General features: G+C 37.2%; 3 protein-coding genes across 3 annotated transcripts; 1 reads left to right on the top strand and 2 right to left on the bottom strand.

Moving 5' to 3' along the window:
• Nucleotides 1-4,905: 4,905 nt before the first annotated feature.
• On the bottom strand, nt 4,906-5,370 carry LOC116160386. The gene has a single exon (XM_031473574.1). The coding sequence runs from the start codon at nt 5,368-5,370 to the stop codon at nt 4,906-4,908; it is 465 nt and encodes a 154-aa protein (XP_031329434.1).
• A 1,009-nt stretch (nt 5,371-6,379) lies between these two features.
• Nucleotides 6,380-8,471, top strand: LOC116160377 (protein ALP1-like). Its single transcript, XM_031473569.1, has 3 exons — nt 6,380-6,728; nt 7,649-8,120; nt 8,233-8,471. Exons 1-3 carry the CDS (start codon nt 6,483-6,485, stop codon nt 8,469-8,471), a joined length of 957 nt encoding a protein of 318 aa, XP_031329429.1. The 5' UTR covers nt 6,380-6,482.
• A 6,974-nt stretch (nt 8,472-15,445) lies between these two features.
• On the bottom strand, nt 15,446-19,585 carry LOC116160367. The gene is given in 3 exon segments (XM_031473559.1): nt 15,446-15,493; nt 15,495-18,778; nt 18,838-19,585. Coding segments are annotated over 3 exon segments (4,080 nt in total).
• Between the last annotated feature and the right edge of the window lie 2,291 nt (nt 19,586-21,876).

Genomic DNA, 21,876 nt, shown 5'->3' with positions numbered 1-21,876 from the left:
TATGTTCACGGTAAGATAGGTCACAGTATTTTTTGGCCGCTGCATTTCGGACTATAGCTAAAAAATTATTAGTCCAGTCAACCTGTGTCGTAAAACACCAGTTGAAGGAAAAAAATAGTATAAAGCTAATTTTTTCTCCATCGACTACTGCCATTTAGACAAGTGTTTAGCCAAAAGTCCCCGCCCCTACGCCCCTTGCTTCCCCCCCTGTGCCACCCTAAACATGAAAAGGGTAGGGGTTTCGTAAATCGCGTCTCTCTCGATTACTAAACAACATATCGGACTGCACTTTGTTTTATTCTCTTTGCTATAACATTGTCTACAAATAAGTTCCAGTTGACTTTCGTCGTAACTTTTACCGTTTGTTTGTAATTCGTATGAAAAGGTAAAAAGTGGTATATTTTTCGGCACGTAATTTTACTTTTTGTCGCAGAAATTTTCACGCCGACATTTTATCAAAAAATGTTCCCTACAAAAGTTGTAGCTCCCATTATTACCTTTAAAATGATATGCAATAGTACTTACTTTGTTGAAGAGTCTGCGAGATTCAGCCGGTGTAATGCAGAATGCGTACCCAGTCGTGGCGGGTTCCGTCCAGGTGGGCCCGGCGGCGCGGCGTTGCAATGCTAATATTGTTGTATAGTGAGTGTTTTTTTTAACTTTAAGGTACACTATTGCATTTTCTCTAAACAAAACCCAACGAGTCTCAGTGAAACCTAAATTCCACCCTTTTTAAATTTGTGTCAAATATTAATAAGTCCTTGTATAGGTACAGCTAAAAAACGTATTTTAAATAGTTTTCTATTACCCAAAATCGTCCTGAACCTTCATTTTCATGCTTACTTTCTGTCAGGAAATCTTAGTTTCCATGACAGAGGCAGAGCAGACTACGTTTCCTGCCGTTTGTCACTTTAGCGGCCGCACCGTCACTTTACCAATTACCGGCCGCATTTGTGACATTTCCAAATGTCTATAAACACTCCTGTCATCACTGAGATTGACATTAATTAAAAGTTCTATATAAAAATTGAAATTTGATATTAAAATACGATTTCGGGTAAAATTTAATACAAACCTTGTCAGTAAAATGACATTACCTGACTCGGAAATTAAAGTACTCGGCCCCAAAGGGACCTCGCACTTCAATACTTGCTCGACAGTAATGTATCATTTTCCTGAGCCTGACTTTTATGTAAATAACTATTGTTTAAAAATGCATGTAATATTTTTTTAATGTTATTTTAGAACAAACTAATTGCGGTATCTTAATTTGAAGTAACAAATATTTTCAGATTATTCACATTAAAAAATAAATTGATGTTGACCATTTCTGATTTCCTAAACTTCCAGAACAAGTTCTTCATTTTCCTTGACTTCAACCAAAGTTACATTACTGCATGATCCGCCACAGCTCCCACACATTTCTGTGCAACAAGTGATGCTTTAAATCAGCTGCAATTACTTTTGCAAGCCTTTTTGCAATTGCAGGATCCATTTTTGAATCTGATAATATGCTCGATAGACGATAAGCGTGTTGTTCAGCAGCACCAGATGTTGCAGGGAGGGATGCGATGTTAAATTTGGATTTTAATGACATTTTTGCAACAGCTTTAAGTTACATTGAATATCTACGGTCATTGAGACATGCAGAGTGCAGACCTTGTGCATCCATATTTGTTTCAAGAAAAAAACCTCTCCTATAAATACCTCTTTGAGAATATTTTTGTCTGCCTGCTTTTCATAAAACTGTCATTTGATGAACTTAGCAATTTGTACGCGTTGATTTTGGAAGAGTAATAGTGTCTCCCAGATTCAAAGTGTGAGGCCTACAGTTGTTGTCGGACAGGATACAGATCTTTTCGTTCAATTCTTAGGGCTACCACAGTGCCAAAATGTACAACTATTCTTTTACAAACCCTCTGGCACACCATCAACCTATGACATCAGCAAGACCCGTGAAGAGATTGGTGATGTGAAGGATGTGATATTTTTTTATGCTATCACAGGATGTGATACCACGTCTTCTTTATTCGGCAAAGGCAAAATCAACGAGAACAAATTGCTAAGTTCATCAAATGATCGCACAAAAGCTTAACAGTTTTATGAAAAACACGCAGACACAAATATTCTCAAAGAGGTAGAAGAGGCTTTTTTCTTGAAACTATATCGATGCACAAGGTCTGCATGTCTGAATGACAGTAGATATCCAATGTAACTTAAAGCTGTTGCAAAAATGTCATTAAAATCCAAATTTAGCATGCCATCCGTCGCTCCAACATGAGAGATGCTGAACAACACGCTTATCGAGCATCTATCAAATTCAAAAATGGAATGGAGATAAGGAAATCAGCGCTACGGACTGGGATGGATCATGCAGCAATGTAACTTTGGTTGAAGTCAAGGAAAATGAAGAACTTGTCATGGAAGTTTAGGAAATCGGAAATAGTCAACACCGCGTCGTCCACCACCACCCTTCCTCGTCCCGGAAACGTGCATTTTTCGTACTTATGAAACAAATAACTATTTCATGATAAGTAAGTTAGTAAAAGTACAAAAAGCGTTTGAGGTTTCATCATAACTTGAAAGCCGCCAGGAGATCTTAAGTGCTGCAATATATCAAAGACGCTGCATCTTAATTATTGTCACGAAGAAACTTGGATAAATTCCAAACTTCATCATCCGTATCGATTACAATAAAAATGCAAATTAATATTTGCGTGCAGCACGCCTTAAAACTAGGAATATAGTGGGTAGGGTTGTTGAGCACATGAAAAAGCTTTCATTAAATCAACTGCGGTATACAACCAACACTATTATACTTAAATTAACAAGGTTTGACGACACATTCGAATTTGTGGATCTTTAATCGCTTTGTTACTTTTGGTTCGCTAATACTTGAAGCTGCGTATGAAGTAAATTAGTTCCGTGCATTGTTAGTCAAGCCTCTTAATTATCTAAATAATGAATGTGCGTGTGTGTGTGATCAGAATTTTTTGCGCTTGCGGGAATATTCCAGTTATGCGAAAGGGCGGCTTTGTAGGCCCTTAATAATTTTTCGTAATTACTCTTAAAGGAATTGATGAACTTACCTGACCACCGCTTCGTTTGGAATATCCACCACCCTTACCGCGAGGCTCCGGAGAATCGTGTCTCAAGTTCTTTGTGTCAATATGCACATTGGTTTGCATGCTGCGCGAAGGAAGTAACAGGTGATTACCGACCGAAAGAGCTAGATCACTAGCATCGTTTCAGAGAGCTTTCAACTACTCTACTGATATCACAACTTTGAGCTTTGGTAATGGTTAGATCGTTCACGCTCGTGCACCCTCGGAGCTTTAACAACGTATCGTGATTTTTCGCTATTACAAGTTTCCAGATTGCATTATATATTTGTAGTACACAAACATTTATGAATGATTTACAACTGACATGCAAGTACTATTTCAAAGGGAAGATAAAGACAGCATATTCAAATTTTTTAAATCGGTTATATTGCCAATTTTACGTTAACGAATGCAGGAAATAGTATGCTGAACCGGTAACACGCACGGTTGAAATGATGGATGATATATGAGGTTAACCATAATATTAGGGTTAAAAAGTACAAGGACGGCCATTAATTTTAAGTCAGAATTTAATTTCTCGTTACTATTTTTCACTCGAATCTTGCTAGAAAGGAATTTACACAAATACATGTAAATTTGTTCAAACTTTCACGCATGGTTTTCATAAGAAAACGAGAAGGGATCCAGAAAATCAGAAAAATGCAGTGTGCTTTTAACAAATTTATTTTTTAGCAACCCGATTTATTTACTGCCATGTAAAACATGCAAGGTAATTGCGATATAGTACGCAAAAGTACATGGGGAATGTTATGAATTAAAAAAAAAAACAGTATTTTGAAACCTCAGCACATATGGCCTCGATTTTCAAACCGACTGCTAACATTTCGAGCAAGTTCAACTTTTTTGTGTTTTATTTACTTTTTTAACCCATTTTCCTAAAGGAGGACAGCTACGCTATTAGTTACATTTGTCCGTCTGCGCTGTTCAAACTACTCTCTGTTGTGTAGATATCGAGTATTAGCAATTGTTAGAGAGAACAGGAGCAGTTCGTTTAAACATTTGACTGCCATTATTATTACCCCACTAACTTAATAAGGTATATATAAACAAGAATGCAGTCAAATAGGTAACCAGATCCCAGATCCTTCAACTAGAGAAAATCACCCGAAACCCGCTACGCGCCCAAATTATCTGTAACAATACCAGGGGTAAAGGTAGCGAACGTTACAGAGGGGGGGGGGGGGGTTAATGAAAATACCGTTTATAATACATCGGCACACCGTCAGAGACTTAATTTATTTATGAATCTCAGCAGCCTTGATCACGTTCAACAACTTATTATTTAAACAAATTTGAATACCACCTAACATAACTCTGGTACGGATACCAAATTTAACATGACTGTAGCCTGGGTCGCCCTTTGGGTTCGATTAAACACGCAGCTACTTGATTGACAAATTAAACACATAAAGCTGAAAGAAAGGGAGACTTTCAGGCCAGATCGACAGTGCCACCAAGCTCAGAAAGTCCCTGACAGGGCGTGTCCGAGGGCGCTAGAAATTTAGGCCGTACATTCTGATGCAAAATTTGATTCTTTCGTAAATATAAATAAGTAGGCCACGCGCTATATGAGTTGCATAACATCAAGGGGAAACATAAAAATCATTTATTTATACTTGGATTTACAAAAACGTAAACACATTTAAAATTGTTAGATTTTCAAACCAATTTTGAATTCTGATGCATTTCTGGTGTGTAAATATGGACAGTTATTGAAACAATCATATTGAAATCAATAACACTTACATTGACTAAATTAACACACAACCTTTAACTTTTATCATTCATTATCATCACTTGACAACTCATCCTCATCAGAACTCCCGGTGTTCACAACAAATTCTACGCTCTCAATAAATTCCTCTGTTAAACAATCAGCTTCCCACATTTGTTCTGCAATATGTTTCACATGAATGCAATGCTTTTCCCATTCCTGTTGCGTAATTTCAGCACAAGCATTTTTTACCAATTGAACAATATTACTATTACTTTGCCCGACATTATTCATAGCTACTTTCCTCTTCATAGTACTCCAAATTAGCTCGATTGGATTAAGCTCATAGTGATATGGTGGCAATCGTACAACGGTGTGTTGATGTTGTTTGAGTAGTTCGTCTACATAATATGTCTTGCTGTGAGAAATGGTCTTTACTAACATTAACAACTCGGCCTTCCGCATGTCTTCTGTCGTACTAATGTTGTTTGCGTCTAACCAAGATCGTATCACTTCCTTACGATTATTCATTGTTGGCGGCGTATTTATTTGAACACTATGGTAGGGTGCGTTATCCATAACCACAATTGAGTTTGCTGGTAAATTTGGTATAAGCTGCATAAAGTTAGTATGATTCATATCATCGTGATAATCTCCCGATTTACTGTGCGACTTAAATATCAACAAACCATCCTCTACAAATCCAGAATGACCACCAGCATGGACTATGATGTACCTCTGACCAGCCCTATTGGATTTATAAACTCCCGATACATCATCTGATTGCCAGCATTTACTCACTCCATACGATGGGTGGATATAGGTTTCGTCCAAGTATATAACGGGTCTCTTGTCACCTTCACGTTGTTCATTTTCTCTTAATCTTCTTAAATAACGAGAACGCCATGCTACGATGTCACTTCTTTCCATTAACAACCTACGTTTGTCATGACACTTCTTGTACCGAAAACCAAGTTTCCACAATTGCTTGCGAAGAGTTTCCCTTCCACCCGTATAGTTGATCTTCTCTTGCATTTTTTCTACGAGCACATTCAAAGTTGGTACCTTACGTTCAACTGTATACATTTCTTGGACAGTTCTTCGTAAAATACACTGATCAGCTTCATCAAAATCGATCTTGTTTGTTGGCTCCACCTGACGTTTTTTCTTAGGAGATTTTAACTTGGAGGGCCCAGCTTCATCCGATTCTTTGCGAATTTGTTTTCTAAAACTAACTGACTTCCCAACTGCAGCGGCAGCTAACTCGGTTGCCTTTTCTAAAGTGGGTATTACACTGAGCGTTTTACCCATGGGCAAGACGCTGACTTTAAACCCACCGGCAAAACGCTGTTTTTAAATCATGATTACATTTACCGTTTTGCATCTAGACTTAACGTGGTGCTCGATGGTGGGAAAGACACAGCGACACCGCTGTCAGTTTTTGAACAGTTGTCACAATGCATGAACGCGAATATGATGATTTGTTAATGTTATATGGTTTATACAGTATTTTAAAATTACGCAAGAAAAGGAAGAAGAAACGCATATGGGTGCGAAAATTTCTGTCTAAACGTGATAAAGTTTCCCATACCACGACAATTTTGCCCGAATTAGAGGCGGATGATTTTCGGAACTATCTTCGTATGGACGAAGATACATATACCCATCTTTTAAGTCTTGTATCCGCGAGGATTCAAAAATGTGACACTCAATTGAGAAAAGCGATCACTGCACATGAGAGACTGACGGCAACGTTGAGGTTTTTGGCGACAGGGAGGAATTACACAGACTTAAAGTTTACGTGTGGAATCTCTCAGCCATCCCTCAGCATTATTATACCAGAAACCTGTGAAGCAATATGTTCTGTCCTACTCAAGGATGTTATAAAGGTGAGAATGTGACATCGAAATAAAAGATCTTAGGTTTTTATACTTTATTACCAAGGATAGCTAGTCAAAGGAACACAAGTTCTGTTAACAAAATTTTCCATTTTGTCCGCGTGAAACTAAAGTTTGATATTGTGGTTGTGATATAGATGCTAATTCTAGATGTGACGGGTAAGCGGAATGTTCGGTTGAATTTGCATACGATGAGCTTGAACAATTTGAATTTTGATGTACCATAGAAGAATGATGTGGGGTGGGAGTTGGATCAGAATTCCCAGAATAGTTTGGATAATGCGACGAACCTGCCGTGGAACTAGGCGTCGAAAATGTGGATTGTGGGACGGAATTTGGGTTAAATGAAACGGGATAGGGTGAGAGTTCTGGTCCAGATGACATAACGTTGCTTATAGCCGTTACATGATTAGGTGATAGAGTACCTAATTCGGCTGAATATAAAACATCATTTATAAGCTTCTCCGCTATGATTCTTTGCCTTTCATTCAAATTTGTAAGTTTTTCGGCCCAGTTCCGTGCAATATGATCATATCGCGTTAGCTGAGGGTCTTGTAGGGGAGGTTGGGAAAAACGTTGTTTTATAATGCCCAATACTTCGTTAGCACTGTCCTTTTCAATAGCACATTTGCGCTTTTGTAGACGCGCTGTCTGTCTGTTTGTCATGGAGGATGATGACGCTACCGAAGATGGAGTACCTGGTGATAATATAACTGGCGACCTTGATCGCATCCCATCTTCAGGGTGTTCAGTGGAAGGTTCGTTGTCATCCTCTTGACTGTTTTCTTCTTCGCTCTATAAACATAAAAATAATTACATGCTACATATCTACTTGGGGTTTGTCGAGATTAACTGATAAGTGTCTTAGTATGTTTATCAATTGCGCTATATTATTGTTTGGTTCATTTCAGTTCCCAAAAACTACTGAAGAATGGGCTTCGGTTGCCTCATTATACGAAGACAGGTGGAACTTTCCCAACTGCCTTGGATCAATTGATGGCAAGCATGTTCGTATCACACCTCCTAAAAACAGTGGTGCTTTCTACAGAAATTATAAGGGCTACGACAGTTTAGTCCTTCTAGCTGTTGTAGATGCGGACTATAAATTTTTGATGGTAGATTTTGGCACAAATGGACGCGTTTCGGATGGAGGCGTTATTGAAAACACCAAATTTTATAAAAAACTTATCGACGGAAAACTCAACCTTCCAAATTGCAGACGAGTTGGTAATCGGGACTTGAAGTATGTATTTGTGGGAGATGAAGCATTCGCGTTGAAAAGTAATTTCATGAAGCCATTTAATGTGAGAGAACTGTCAACTGAAAAGCGAATCTACAATTACCGATTGTCTCGAGCACGACGAGTAGTGGAGAATGTGTTTGGTATATTGGCTTCTCGTTTTCGAATTTTTCACACTGCAATAAATTTGGATTTAAACAATATCGAAAAAGTAGTGATGGCTTCATGTGTTCTACATAATTTTCTCCGTTCTAGATCTGGATGTCAGTATTTACCTAGAGATGCTATCTATTCAGAGGATACTGAAAACGGAACAACACGAACAGGACTGGTGGCAGATGACTCCAACCTCGCCAATTTACAATCAGGACCAAATAGAAATCCTTCAACTGAAGCAAAAGAAGTTAGAGACAATTTTGTTCAATACTTCAACAACGAAGGTGCTGTTCATTTTCAAAATAAGTTTACCTGATTACCACCTGATTTCAAAATAAATAATTGCACCTTGGTCTATTTTTATTTGTAGTGCTGTACGCATTTGTGTAACAAAGTGTTTCCTTGTAGACCAATACATATTTTCATATATCGTTTCGCGTGAAATATTTACCTCATCCACAGTGGTGATTCCCTCGGAGTTTCTTGATCGTCTAAAAATCGCAAAAGGTCGAAGTACCACAGTTTAGGTTGATACACTTCATCTTCACCAGCTCCAGATTTCAGGGATTGTTTCACTTTTTTATTTTCTTTTCGCCAACAATTTTTTAAAGAATTTATTTTCTTCATAACTATCTCTTTGGTGGCCTCTTTATCAAACCCCTTATACATTTTCAGTACCTCATCCCAAGCCTTTTCTTTTTCTATTCTATTTAAGTATTCGCTACTTTTTATTTTCCAAAGACACGGCATGCTGCGATACAGTCCTATAACTGCAACCAAATTTTCCTTGGTTATCCCCCGTAAATCAGACATTTCAAACTCTGAAATTTTTCCAAATCAGTAAAAATAATTGACACAGAGCATTGTATTACGGATTTATACAAGTAGAAGTTACGATTATGCACAGATATTCATGTTAATTTCTTTACTTGCATAAATCCATCATGGAAAACTTACCGTTACCACTATATGAAATTTACATGCACACGTGCAATAAATAAAAGAAAACTAGCGCTACGAATAACTCAAACACGCAGTCAGCTGATTGTAGGTACATGCGCAAAACAGAAAAAGGCGCCGTTTTGCCCACAAAACCTATCACACTTGCCGTCATATCGCAGCGGCAGCGTAAATATCCAACAAGTCGGATATTGCTTGGGTTTGACGATGTCGTCTTACCCACTTAGTTTTGCTCGATTACACTTATAATTTTGCCGGTGGGTTTGAAGTCAGCGTCTTGCCCATGGGTAAAACGCTCAGTGTAATACCCACTTAAGGGAAACTCCAACGACCTGCATCTTTTTGTCGATCAAAGAATTCGACCACTTTACGGATTATTTACGAGCTTCAGAGTGAACAAGTTTCCTCTCCAAACTCATGATTTAGGACTTCTGTAACAAGTTTTTACCTCAATTAGCACTCTAAGATTCATGTAAGGTTAGTACAGTTTTACATTTAAGGGGAATTACATACCTTATCAGATCGTAGATCCAAGCTATATGCGTCTTGAAAAAGACGAGTTTGTATAAACTGGAGACGGAAAACGTAAAATAAAGCAAATACAAGAAGCAAATAACGTGAAGCGCAAAACTGTCAGAACGGAATAATTAATAATTATGGCCCGGAATGTACCGCGTCGTTTCGCAGGCTTTCTATTGGCCAGCCTGAATTATTTCAAAATTAGTTCGCATATTTTCCGGGGCTTTTCTGAGCTGGTGGCACTGTACAGAGAACAGATATATATATATTATATATATATATATTCTTGATATATACCAAGATTGCTTTTTAGGGTAGATCCTACCTCAGAAGTTCCTACACCTTTCGTTGGCGCATTTTTTTAAATGTAGGTATTCTTATTTTTTTAATTGAGTGAGAATGCCAAAAGAGAAATAATAGAAATCAAAGTTGTCTTATTTTAGTAACCGTGTAAATGAATATGCAAACGCGCCCCTTGCTGTTATTAATGATGATTTAGATGTAGCCGAAAATAACATCGAACATAATATTTTAACTTATTCCCTCAGTACGATTTCAGCAAGTACATTATTAACTAAACAATGTAATAGTATCACATCTGTTACTGTTACTGGATACGTCTAAATGGTCCTTAATAATATTATCTTTCGGCACAGAATAATAATAGGATATAATATCACCGCGGGTCTATAACGTGGGATACTATTCCGTCTTAGCAACACGGTCGGTGACCCATTTTATCAACATGTAAACAATGACTGAAACAAAACGCCATTTTGTAACCTACAAACTGAACCCGATAATTTTACCTTCAAAGTAAAGGCATATGATAGGAAAACTAATAACTGTAGTAGTGTTTCAATTTGACGAACTGATAAAAGGGTACGCTTACGATTTCTTATAAGAAAATTGTGAGAAATTTTTCAACTCATCTGTTGCCGTTTGTGATACCAACGGAGTTTCGGCACAACAGTAGCAGATTTCTTTCTCTGTGGACAATCGCACATAATTTTTGCAATCGGTGGCGCATAAGCATCAATTCAAAAACTAACGGTGTCCCGTTTTAGGTAACTTTCCCGTACCTACTCTTTTGAAGCCAGTTTTTGTAGATCCTCTACAAACTGTGACAAGCAGGATAAAGAGGGTGAGCAGAATCCTGTTACCAGTTCCCAAAATACAATTTGAGGTAACTGAATTGGAAAATAGTAAGTAAACAATTTTAAAAATTTCTTTGATTAGAATTAAAGTCTGTTTTGCATTGAATATAACATCACTGAGCTCAAAACTCCATTGGTTACCTTGAAATATCACATATAACATGTGTGTTTTTCTTTCTCCTAATGCTACCTCATTACTTCATAGCTACCTAACGGGCAGGTCACAGTGCATTACTTTAACCCTTATTTAGTCGCGTTACCATTCGTAACGTAAGTAGTCGCGCAGTGTATTTTGTACACTTTGTGGTATTAATATTAATTTGACGGTAGAAAACAAAGGAATAGGGATACTTTTTTTTAATTAGTGTATAAATAATAAGCAATGTATTAAATAGTTGATAAAACGTTTATTATAAAAAATTGTAGTTATTTAACAATTAATACAGAAACAATAAGCATACAAAAATAAACACAAGAAATTTATTAACATAACTAAATAAACCGAGATATGAATTTATAAAAATTACTACTTACTACTTAACTTGAAATGTACATTTATTAGAAAATAATACTTGCTTAGGAACTTTCGTCGGTAGTTTCGTCACTTTGGCAGTTAATACATACCATTACCTCTTATTTTGTTTCGTAATTGTACATTTTCATTATTTTCTTTGTTTGGTAAACACTTTTTTTTTTCAAAAAGAGTTTTATGTCAGCAGGCAAGGTTTTTATTTCAGCTCTTTGCTGTAGATAAGGTTTCATCAACGAAAGTGATAATTCCTTCAAAAAAATTCTTCTTGGCTTCACGTCTTGAGAACAAAAATTGTATACAATATTAGCATTTATACCTGCCACGTTTAACATTTGGAAAAAGATAACTAATGGCCACCTTCTTGTTCTTCTTTGTACGGTGAAATTGCCGCACATTTGATCCACTGTATCGATACCACCTTTTGTGGAATTATAAAATAACACAACCTCGGGCTTTTGAATATCAGCATCTACTTGAAGGTCTTCATGCATTGTTGACAATAAGAGAACTGCTTTATTCTTTTTCTTGCTGTAAGATACGAGTGTCGTATTTTTTTTGGAATGCAAAAATGGACGATGGAACTGGCCGCGATTTGTTTGGAAGTTCATGAGGTATTTCGGCTTTATTCTTTTTTATAGTACCAACCATCGTAATCCTATCTTTTAGAAGGTTTTCGGCTAATGGGTAGCTGGTGTACCAATTATCGCAAGTCAGGTTTCTATTTTTGCCTTTATACGGCTCAATTAGCCTTTGGAAAACATCAGCTGGAGAATTGGAATATTGGTAGGGGCCGTCCGGTTGTTTTCCGCAATATAATTCCATATTACCGACATAAAATGTTTTTGAATCGCAAAGGCCATAAACTTTCGGCCCATATTTGGCTGGCTTATGTGGAATATATTGAATGAAGCTACAACGTCCCCTAAACGGTATCAACGTCTCGTCTATTGTCATAAACTCACCAATGCGATAGTTTGTTTTACACTTAGAAACAAATTCTTCGAAAAAATTCCTAATAGGAGCCATTTTATCTGTGGTTCTTCTAATGGGTCGGTCATTTATATTATCAAATCTTATAGCTACCAATAAAAATAAAAATCTTTTAGCGCTCATATAAGCACGAAAAATGTCTGAGCCGGTTCCACCATTACACCATAATTCATTGAAGTTAGTATGACTCTGCTTCTTTAGACCTGCCATGTAAAGAAGACCAAAGAATGCCAACATTTCTTCTCGAGTGGTTTCTCTGCAATCTCTAGCTCTGGAATATGCATCTTGCTTCCTACGTATGAAAATATTTGTGCAGTTAATAATTTCATCCACAATTTCTATTATTATAAACCGAGAAAATGCCATCAGTTCATCTGCAACATCTTCTTTTTGTAGTAAACATCGAGGGAAAATTTTTACAATATTTCGCTGACTCGTTTTCTTATATTTGGAAGAAATGGGATGCTTTTTCCACTTCGTTTTTTTATTTTTACCTATGAAGCATAAATGGTCTCCTGCATCGTCTAGAGAGTTTCAACTTCTGCAATTTCATATTCTTCCATTTCTTCATCTTCTATAGTTTCCTCGCCCTCTTTCTTTTCTTCTTCGGAATCGGTATCATGCTCGCTTTCGATTATTTCTTCCTCTGAAGCATCGTCTTCTACGTCACCAACTTCGTCCTCTTCTACTGATTCTAAAGTAATATTTCTCGCCATAGCTGCTAGTTCTTTTTCGGAGAGTCGATTAGGATCTCGAACGGGTATCGAATACCTAAAAAGTATAAACAAAACAAATTAAATATCTATTCTCAACGTTAATTTGAACCAGCCCGTAGTAAAACGTAAGAAGATAATACTTACATAATTAGTCGCTACGTGTACTCAGTACACTTGGCACGATTGCAGCAATCAAAACTCGCGTAAATTTTGTCGGAGGCACCTGTAACTCAGACAACTTTTGCAGCACAACTAGCTTGAGGGATACTTAAGCGCACAATGCCGAGTATAATGGGAAAGTTACACGCAGACTCATGCGCAGTACACCGACGCGACTAATTAAGGGTTAATGGGTAAGTCATCTGTGTACAGGGAACCATCTAGGGGCGTACCGCAAGGGTCTATTCTTGGCCCCTTGTTGTTATACTATATATATACCTTATTTTATACATCAGTATAGTATTATAGACATTTCTTCGAGATCAATAATTAGAACTAATTGTTTACGTTTACTATTGTTTATAAATGAGTAACAAATAAAATATTGTACATTATACGCCAGGTAACTTCTATCGCCAGTAAAAACCACCTACGCTAATAATGTAAAATACTATTCACATGCTAGAAGATAGTAAATAGGCACTATCGAGTATTCATCTCCTAAAAATTTAGTCTATATAAATAGTATATTAAGATACAAGTGTATAATCAAGTCTTTAAAGCACGCGCAACGAGTTTAAGGGCACGACGCAAAGCGGAGCGCCTTTAACGTTGCAAGTGCTTTAAAGACCAATTATACACGTGTATCTTATAGTATTTTTTATTATACCTGCAGTATAATTTAAAAATAGGAAATACAATGAAACAATATTGACGTTATATTCGAATACATGTGTAATTAAGTGGGCTGGGTGTTCGTAATTTCACGATTGCCATGGAAATGTCACTTGTCGTTTGCTTATAAAAATCGTCGTTGTGAATAAAACGATTTCCGTTGAAAAAGATAATACACCGTCCATTAAATCGCTTGTTGTAAAATCTAAACAAACGTTGGTAGGTGTAAAATCCAAATCCAGTAAAGCCTATTATAAAGAATATGAAAAATTGATTCCATGGATGAATAGGAAGTTACTTACGAATAAAGTCTTAAATACATCGATAATGCTGGCATATATGGAGGAAATGTCAAAGGTATTTAAATCTTCTATCTTTTGGTGCATTCATTCAAAACTTAAAACAGTGCTGCGATTAAAAAGTGGAACAGGTTTGGAAGCATACCCTAAATTATGCGCTTTTGGGAAAACTTCAACCAAAGGATAGGTACAAGCCAAAGAAATGTTCTGCCTTTACAGAAAGCGACCTAAGAGGATTTTTTATTTCAACTCCAGATGACAGATTCAAAAGTCATACTTGAAGTATCATTACCTAGCAACTTTAAAGCACGTGTGTTTTAAAGGCCTTTTTTCGCACACATTTGAGTGTTTAAAACGGAGATTGTGATTCAGGTATAATAAAAAATACGTTATTTTTTAAAATTAAACCAATCAGATTAGAACTTTTTAATGGAAAACATTATCGATAATTTATTGTTTAGCTTGGACATTTGGCATTCAATTGTGGGGTTGCGCCAAACCATCTAATACAAAAATTATACAAAGAATTCAGTCAAAAGTTCTCCGTACAGTAGTCAATGCGCCTTGGTATGTGTCTACCCTAACTCTGCATAATGACCTAAATATTCCGTTTGTCGTCGGAGAAATACACAGGTTATCAACCCTCTACAACGTGAGGCTGCAAACTCATGAAAACAGCCTAATACAAGAAATAAGTCATCCACCGAACATAATCCGCAGACTGAAGAGACAATGGCCATCTGATCTTCAAAATCCATGAAAATACCGAAATCATCCTCCGCCGTCTATTGGTACTTTAAGAGCTTCAACGCTGGTTGACTCTCTCCACAAGCGATAATCATACTTCTGATTTACTTATTGCTCTTCATAGTATAGAGTAGATTGTAAATTTTCTGAATAAAAAAAAATCGTGTTGCAGCGATTATTCGGTAACTACTCATATTGAAATGCCCTCCTGATTAAGAAATTCCAGATAATTATGCTAGTTTATTTATATTATACTAGTGAGCCCGTGGGCTACGCCCCACGTGGCGTAGCAAGGGTCCAAGGGAAAATAGGGAAATCTTTTGTTTGACACATTACACGGCCTCATTGAAAAGTGTATCACTTCCTCTGTCGTTCTGAAGGTTGATGGCGGTGGGGTTCATATTGACATAAGATGTGGGCTTAAAAACACCAACATCGACATGTCAAAAACATGAAATAATACACATTAGACTATTATTCTTTTTGCTTTATTGCAACGAAATTGAGAACGGCATACAATTAACATTAATACACAATAGTTGTATTCCATTGTTTGCTTTATTGCAACGCTCTTTCATAAACAATATTTTTTTTTTGTTTTGGCATGTGTGAAGATGAATAATGAAGACGGTTTACCAACACGTGAGCATCCAACGTATAATTGTCCATGTGAGAAACATGGTGGTTCAAGATGTAATCCACATACTTGAAGCGATTGCCCTTGAGATTTATTGATGGTCATAGCAAATGCCAGTCGGACGGGAAATTGTATTCGCTTAAATTCGAAAGGCATATCTGATGGAATAATTGGTATACGTGGAATCAATACGTTTTCGCCTTTGTATTTGCCAGATAATATAGTTGCTTCAATGATGTTGTTCAGCAATTGTTTTACAGCCAGTCTTGTTCCATTACAAAGCCTTGGTTGATGTAAATTGCGTAACAGAATGATTGGCACACCAATTTTTAATTGCAGAATATGAGGAGGAGTTCCAGGTAAATCAAGTGAATTTAAAAATTCTATTGGATAATTTACAGCTTCATCTGGATCCATAACGCAATCAATAGATTTGTAGATGTTGGTTTGGCCACTAAGCTTGTTTTGAATCTCAATATTAATATCACTTACGTCTTTGTTTTTAGCTGCCAATATAGCGCGATCGCTTAACCATTGATGATTTGTATAATTATCTACAATGTTGGGATACACACTTGCAATTAACTCCTCTTGTGATTCAGTAGTAACACAAAAATCTGCAGGCAATGTTATTAATCCTGTTGTATTGTCCGTAGCACATTTTCCATTTCCAACGTCCAATAATTGGCTTGCAAATGAATTGGCTGATGCATCATTTTGTAACTGTACGCGCATATTTACAGTAAGCGATAGTTTGTGAAACAATCGCCACAAATGAGATGATTTTAAACATGCGTTTAATTGATCTGCTGGAGTTGATCGTGCGATGACTGGTAAAGTTTGTCTAAAATCACCTGCTAATAATATAATCGCATTTCCAAATGGCTGTTGGTTGGTGCGCAAATCTCGCAAGGTTCGATCCAGTGCCTCTAAAGACTTTTTGTGTGCCATTGTGCATTCATCCCATATAATAATCTTGCATTGTTGAAGAACCTTTGCCATTGCGGATGTTTTCGAAATATTACATGTTGGTGTTTCTGTTAGTTGCATGTTTAATGGCAATTTTAATGCAGAATGTGCCGTTCTTCCACCATCTAACAAAGTGGCTGCAATTCCAGAAGACGCTATTGCCAACGCGATATTGCCGTTTGATCGTACTGTGGCCAAAATCAACGCAATTAAATATGTTTTTCCAGTACCTCCGGGAGCATCTAGGAAATACAATTCACCGTTGTTCTCATTGATGGCTTGCATAATAGTGTTGTAGACGTGCGTTTGCTGCTGATTCATGTTTGTTATGTTGTCTTGAACAAATGTATGTAATGCATTGGTATCGTACTGTGTTTCACGTTGTATTTCACGATTGCAAACTTCTGTAATGGTTCGATTTGGTGATGGCAGTCCCAATTGATTAAGGAGTTTATTCGCCATCATCAAACACATGTCTTCAATGTAAATTAATGATTGATTATACATCTCCGCAGTGTATTGTAATTCTGTGTGTTCACTTGCATTACGTGCTTGATGTAAAATGTCATCTGTCATGGCGTCTTTATGTTGTTCCCACAGTTGTACAGGTCTTGATGGAAAGCATGTTGATATTATAATTGCGAATAATGTACGCATTTGATATGAAGAAGCTGTAAGTGATGCTTCGTGAAGGGAATTGTCCCAATGTTCATCGTTTTCAAGTAAATGTAAGTGTTGACAGGCGTCACGATATGATTCGCACAATACGCCATTTACAGTTCTTAAACTGTGAAATGATGTGGGGCCACGCACAGTAATCAGCAGCAAACGTAAATAATAGCATTCAGCCATGTTTGGATGTACAGTGTATAATCGACCCAAGGCATCACTTGAAAATAACTGTGGGTGGCCAGTTACTGGTTTACCTTGTTTCCGACGTTCAAATGTTTTTCTGGTAGCATTCCACGTGAAATAACGTGGAACTTCTGAGTACAATAACGTTCTAGCAAAGTCATCAGTTTGGCACAATGCAAAAAAAGCAGTCAATGTTGTTGCTGGTGGTTGTGCTGCTCGCTCGAAAACATTTTCTGTGGTAAAATATACTCGTTGTCCATTTTCTAAATGAACAGCCAAATGTACCACAGTTGGATATCTTTCGTGAATTGGAAATGCAAATATGCGCCATATTGCTTCGTTGCTGCTGATATATCTGCCAAGCTGATATTGTCGGATTTCATCTAGATTATTTTCAGGTGCCACTCCGAAAATGGCCATGTCACTGCCTTTGTTGACATATTTACAAATATATTTGATGGACTTCACAGAATTACAATATTCTACATTTATATGTGCTTTATAGATTTTGGATAATAATGGCGAATATGGCACTATCCAACGATTATCAATCTCAACGTCATTGTTGCGTACTTTCACCATTATTGATTTACCATTGTCATGTGTTGAACGACGGCGATATAGTGGATATCCATCGTTACCTGTTATTGTTTCTGGAATGAATTGTTTTGGATATCGTTTAGAGCACTTGCCATCAATCATACATGGTGAATGTAAATTAAGAGCACCACATGGGCCATGTATCATATTCTTTGTAATTATTTGGAATAGTTCAGAATCAATTGCAGAATCCGGTATTTCAGCACAAATAATACCATCAACTTCGTTTGGTTGAATTTTATCCATACACCAAATGAGAATATGCGCATGTGGCAATCCTCTCTTCTGCCATTCAATTGAATACATCCAGCATCGAACTGAACCAAACACGTTGTACTTGACAATTAAACCCATTAATGATTTTAGTTTTTGCTTAAATACTCGTGCCGTGATGTCATGACGATCAGTGTGCGATTGTCCGGGCAACAAACATTGTTTAATTTCATTCCAGGTCGGATTGCAGGTAAATGTGATGAATAAATCCGGACGACCATAATGCCGAACGTATGACATTGCATCTTGTGCATATTCATGCATGTGACGTGGACTGCCTGTATAGGTCGATGGTAGAATTGTGATGCGACCAACGTTATTTGCATTTCCATCCGTATTAATTGCATCACGTAGATGAATGTATTCCTCCGATCTTAATTGTCGTTGGTTGAGTCGAATGAATAACAGCCGCTCTGTCTCTATTTTTGCGTACATGTCCACTACATATTGATGGAACAATTGCCGACACTTCAGAATATGATTGTCTCCATTCTCTCGAATCATTAATCTGTACGCATAATAATTCATGCAACTAATTTTTTTGGTTGTTTCCGTACCTGTAATAGTGTCATATAGTTAGATTATCTTTAAATTACTTACAAAACACATTACTTACCGGTTGTTGGATTTATCATTTTCAAATGAAAATGATATCCATCATCTCCCTGCCAAAACAGTATTGGATATTGAAGTGCGTCATAGGAACGATGTGTTTCAGAGACACGTTGCAATGTATCATTTCGCCGATGCAAAACAATATCCCTAGCTTCAAATTGATCACCACCAATGACAATTGCTATCTCATTTATTGTTGGTGCATTAAATCGTCTTGAATGTTCACCTCCAGGTGTTTTGTCAGCTCTTATAACTATTTTGTGATTGTCGGACGGCATTCGGTCTATTGCAGTTTTAAATAATTTTACCAATTGATTGTGCTGATCGAGTAACATTTGTAATGACTCTACAATTTGACGGCGTATCCCAGAAGTAATGGCACATCTAGTGTTGACCTCATCATCCGAACTGCCAAGAAAATATATCTGTAGAAATTTGTGTTGTTCATCAGATATCGGCAATAATGAACCTACAGTGTGATATATTTGACCTTGCACTTTGAATGTTGGCATGAAGTGATCAGTAATTATTTTATCTGCACCAAATGACGTCATTTGGAAGCAACTGTTGTACTTCCGAATATTAGTGAGAAAATGTTTTGATTGAGAAGTAGTTCCAGATACTAATGTTAGTAACGGTTCCGGTGCTTGTTGTAAGGGTGTTAATTTTACTTGTCCATTAACGCAACACAACCCGGGCGCTTCCGTTTCGTATTTCAATGCTTGACAATGGGCACACACTTTATCCATATTACCAATATCGATGTTGCGATGCGAGTTATAATCAATTGTTGGATCATAGTCGAATGCAAGCCGTAGAAATGTTATTCGATTAGTGGCACGTGTTGCTGATCTTACTCGTCGATACGCAACACGTCGTTCTTCACTTCGCATTTGGCGTTGTTCTTGTGTAATGTTTTCACGGACGCGTGAATTGTGATTTCTAACTTGTTCATTTTCTGCTGCATGTTCCTCCTCTGTTCTTCGGGACCGTGCGTGACGGACGTAATTTATTTGTCGTGTACGGCGACCAATATCTGAACGTCGTCGCGGCATTGCGCTCGATTCAAACCAAATGTAATTAACAACCCGTACCGTACTCAGTACTAACCGTACTGCGAACCTCAGAACGGAGACCGTCTACCAGTTCTATTTTTAGAACGAATACGTACCCTTGAGATGGCAGTAATGTTTACAGGCAGGCGGTCGGGCGCACTTGAGACTGCCGTTGACGTTATAAACTGTCACACTTCACCCCCGAACAATTTTTTAAGCTTTTACTTTACTTCGACATATCGGCATTCGGCAACAGTCCAGTGGTCCCGGTGCCTGGCGTTAGATCTCTGTTGTAATTAAAGTGAAAAATATTATAAAAAACGATGGACCGTTTTTGCAGTTATTGTGGGGCAAGGAGACAACTGGAGTTTGATCGTCCATTGGGTATGCATAATATAATAACATGTTACTATGTAATATCTATTATTACTCTTTACAGATCGCTGTAGCAAATGTGATAAATTCCCATTTATATTATCGCACGAAGTAAAGTCAGCGTCGGTATTGCGGTGTTCGGTGTGTACTGCTTATATCTGCGCAATAAACAGATATTGCGAAATATGTGGACATACGGTGGAAAACAGCAAACGGATAAGGGGCGAAAGAGCTGGACAAATGCAAATGGCAGGAAAAATTCAGGCGAAAAAAATGGAAGCTATCGAACGGAGAAAAAGACGAAAACTGGAAGCTGAGTGTTCATCGTTCAGTGCCTCAACCCCATCCACAATGACATCACTTTCGCCGTCAAAAAAGTCATCATCTAATCCGTTATCATTTTCATCCAACGATGATGATGATGTAGACAATTTGTTGTCGCAAATACCGGATTCGGAATTGTCGCAAATACAGGATTCGCAAACAAAGGATTCGGAATTGTCGCAAATACAGGATTCGCAAAAACCGGATTCGGAATTGTCGCAAATACAGGATTCGGAAGCAAACCCAGAGTGAATCAATAATATGTAATTATAATTAGGTAGCTGATTAGGTAATTAGGTTATCTTTATAATACATAAGTACATACTTTATACATTTCCATGTAATAAACAAAATAAACAATTTAAATTGAGTGTGTGGTGGTTTCAATTTTAAATCTTATATTCGAGACCCCACTTAGCAAACGAAATAGGTAAATCTTGTCACAGTTCTATTTTTAGAACGCAAACCGAAACAGATCTATTTTTAGCTATCGTGTAAACTTTGTTGCCTAGTGTTATTGAACACCTGCACTTGAGGTGATAGTACTGTTTGTCGTACAAACGTCAAATTCGAGATGTACACGGCTCACAACTCCCATAGTACATATATAAATTTTTGTCGTAATCAGTGCAGCCGTTTTCGCGTTTTTAACTAACATACACCAACGTCTCTTTTATATATATAAAGATTATAGTTTATGTCCGGATGGATATGGAACCTTTTAATATAGTGTTGGAGTTCGAGGGGACATTATCAAAACTGACACCATCATGCGAGAAGCAATTTCTGCGGAAGAACGTTTGGCCGTTACTTTAAGATATTTGGTGACCGGTCAATCTTTTGAAGATTTGAAGTTTTCGTCTCGAATATCTCCCAAAGCGCTGAGTGTGATCATTCCAGAAACGTGCAACGCTATATACAATGCGTTGAAACCAAAATATTTGCAGAGATGTGCCTAATAACAATCAATATTTATTTAAAACGATTCATGAACATAAAAATAATTCGTTAAAATAAAACGTATCACACTTTAGACAAATAATAAACGTTATGTCGATAATACAGCGATATTAAACTCAGAATAACTATATAAAATTTACTGGTCATCATCTTGGGTTGGGGATAGCAATTTCGTAAGAGGTCATTAATACGGAATGTGCCCTGCGTTGGCTGTAATTTGATAAAGGATGATGATGTAGGAGTGGGGTTTGCATGGGGAATACTAGGACAGTTTGGCAGATGTGTACTGGGCATGGTAATTTGAAGTAAGTAATGTTTGCGTTTGA

The sequence above is a fragment of the Photinus pyralis genome, unplaced genomic scaffold, assembly GCF_008802855.1.
Source record: "Photinus pyralis isolate 1611_PpyrPB1 unplaced genomic scaffold, Ppyr1.3 Ppyr1.4_LG1, whole genome shotgun sequence".
Classification (NCBI taxonomy): Eukaryota; Metazoa; Arthropoda; class Insecta; order Coleoptera; family Lampyridae; genus Photinus; species Photinus pyralis.
The sequence above is the reverse complement of the archived record's forward strand: the minus strand, read 5'-3'. Positions and strand labels throughout refer to the sequence as shown.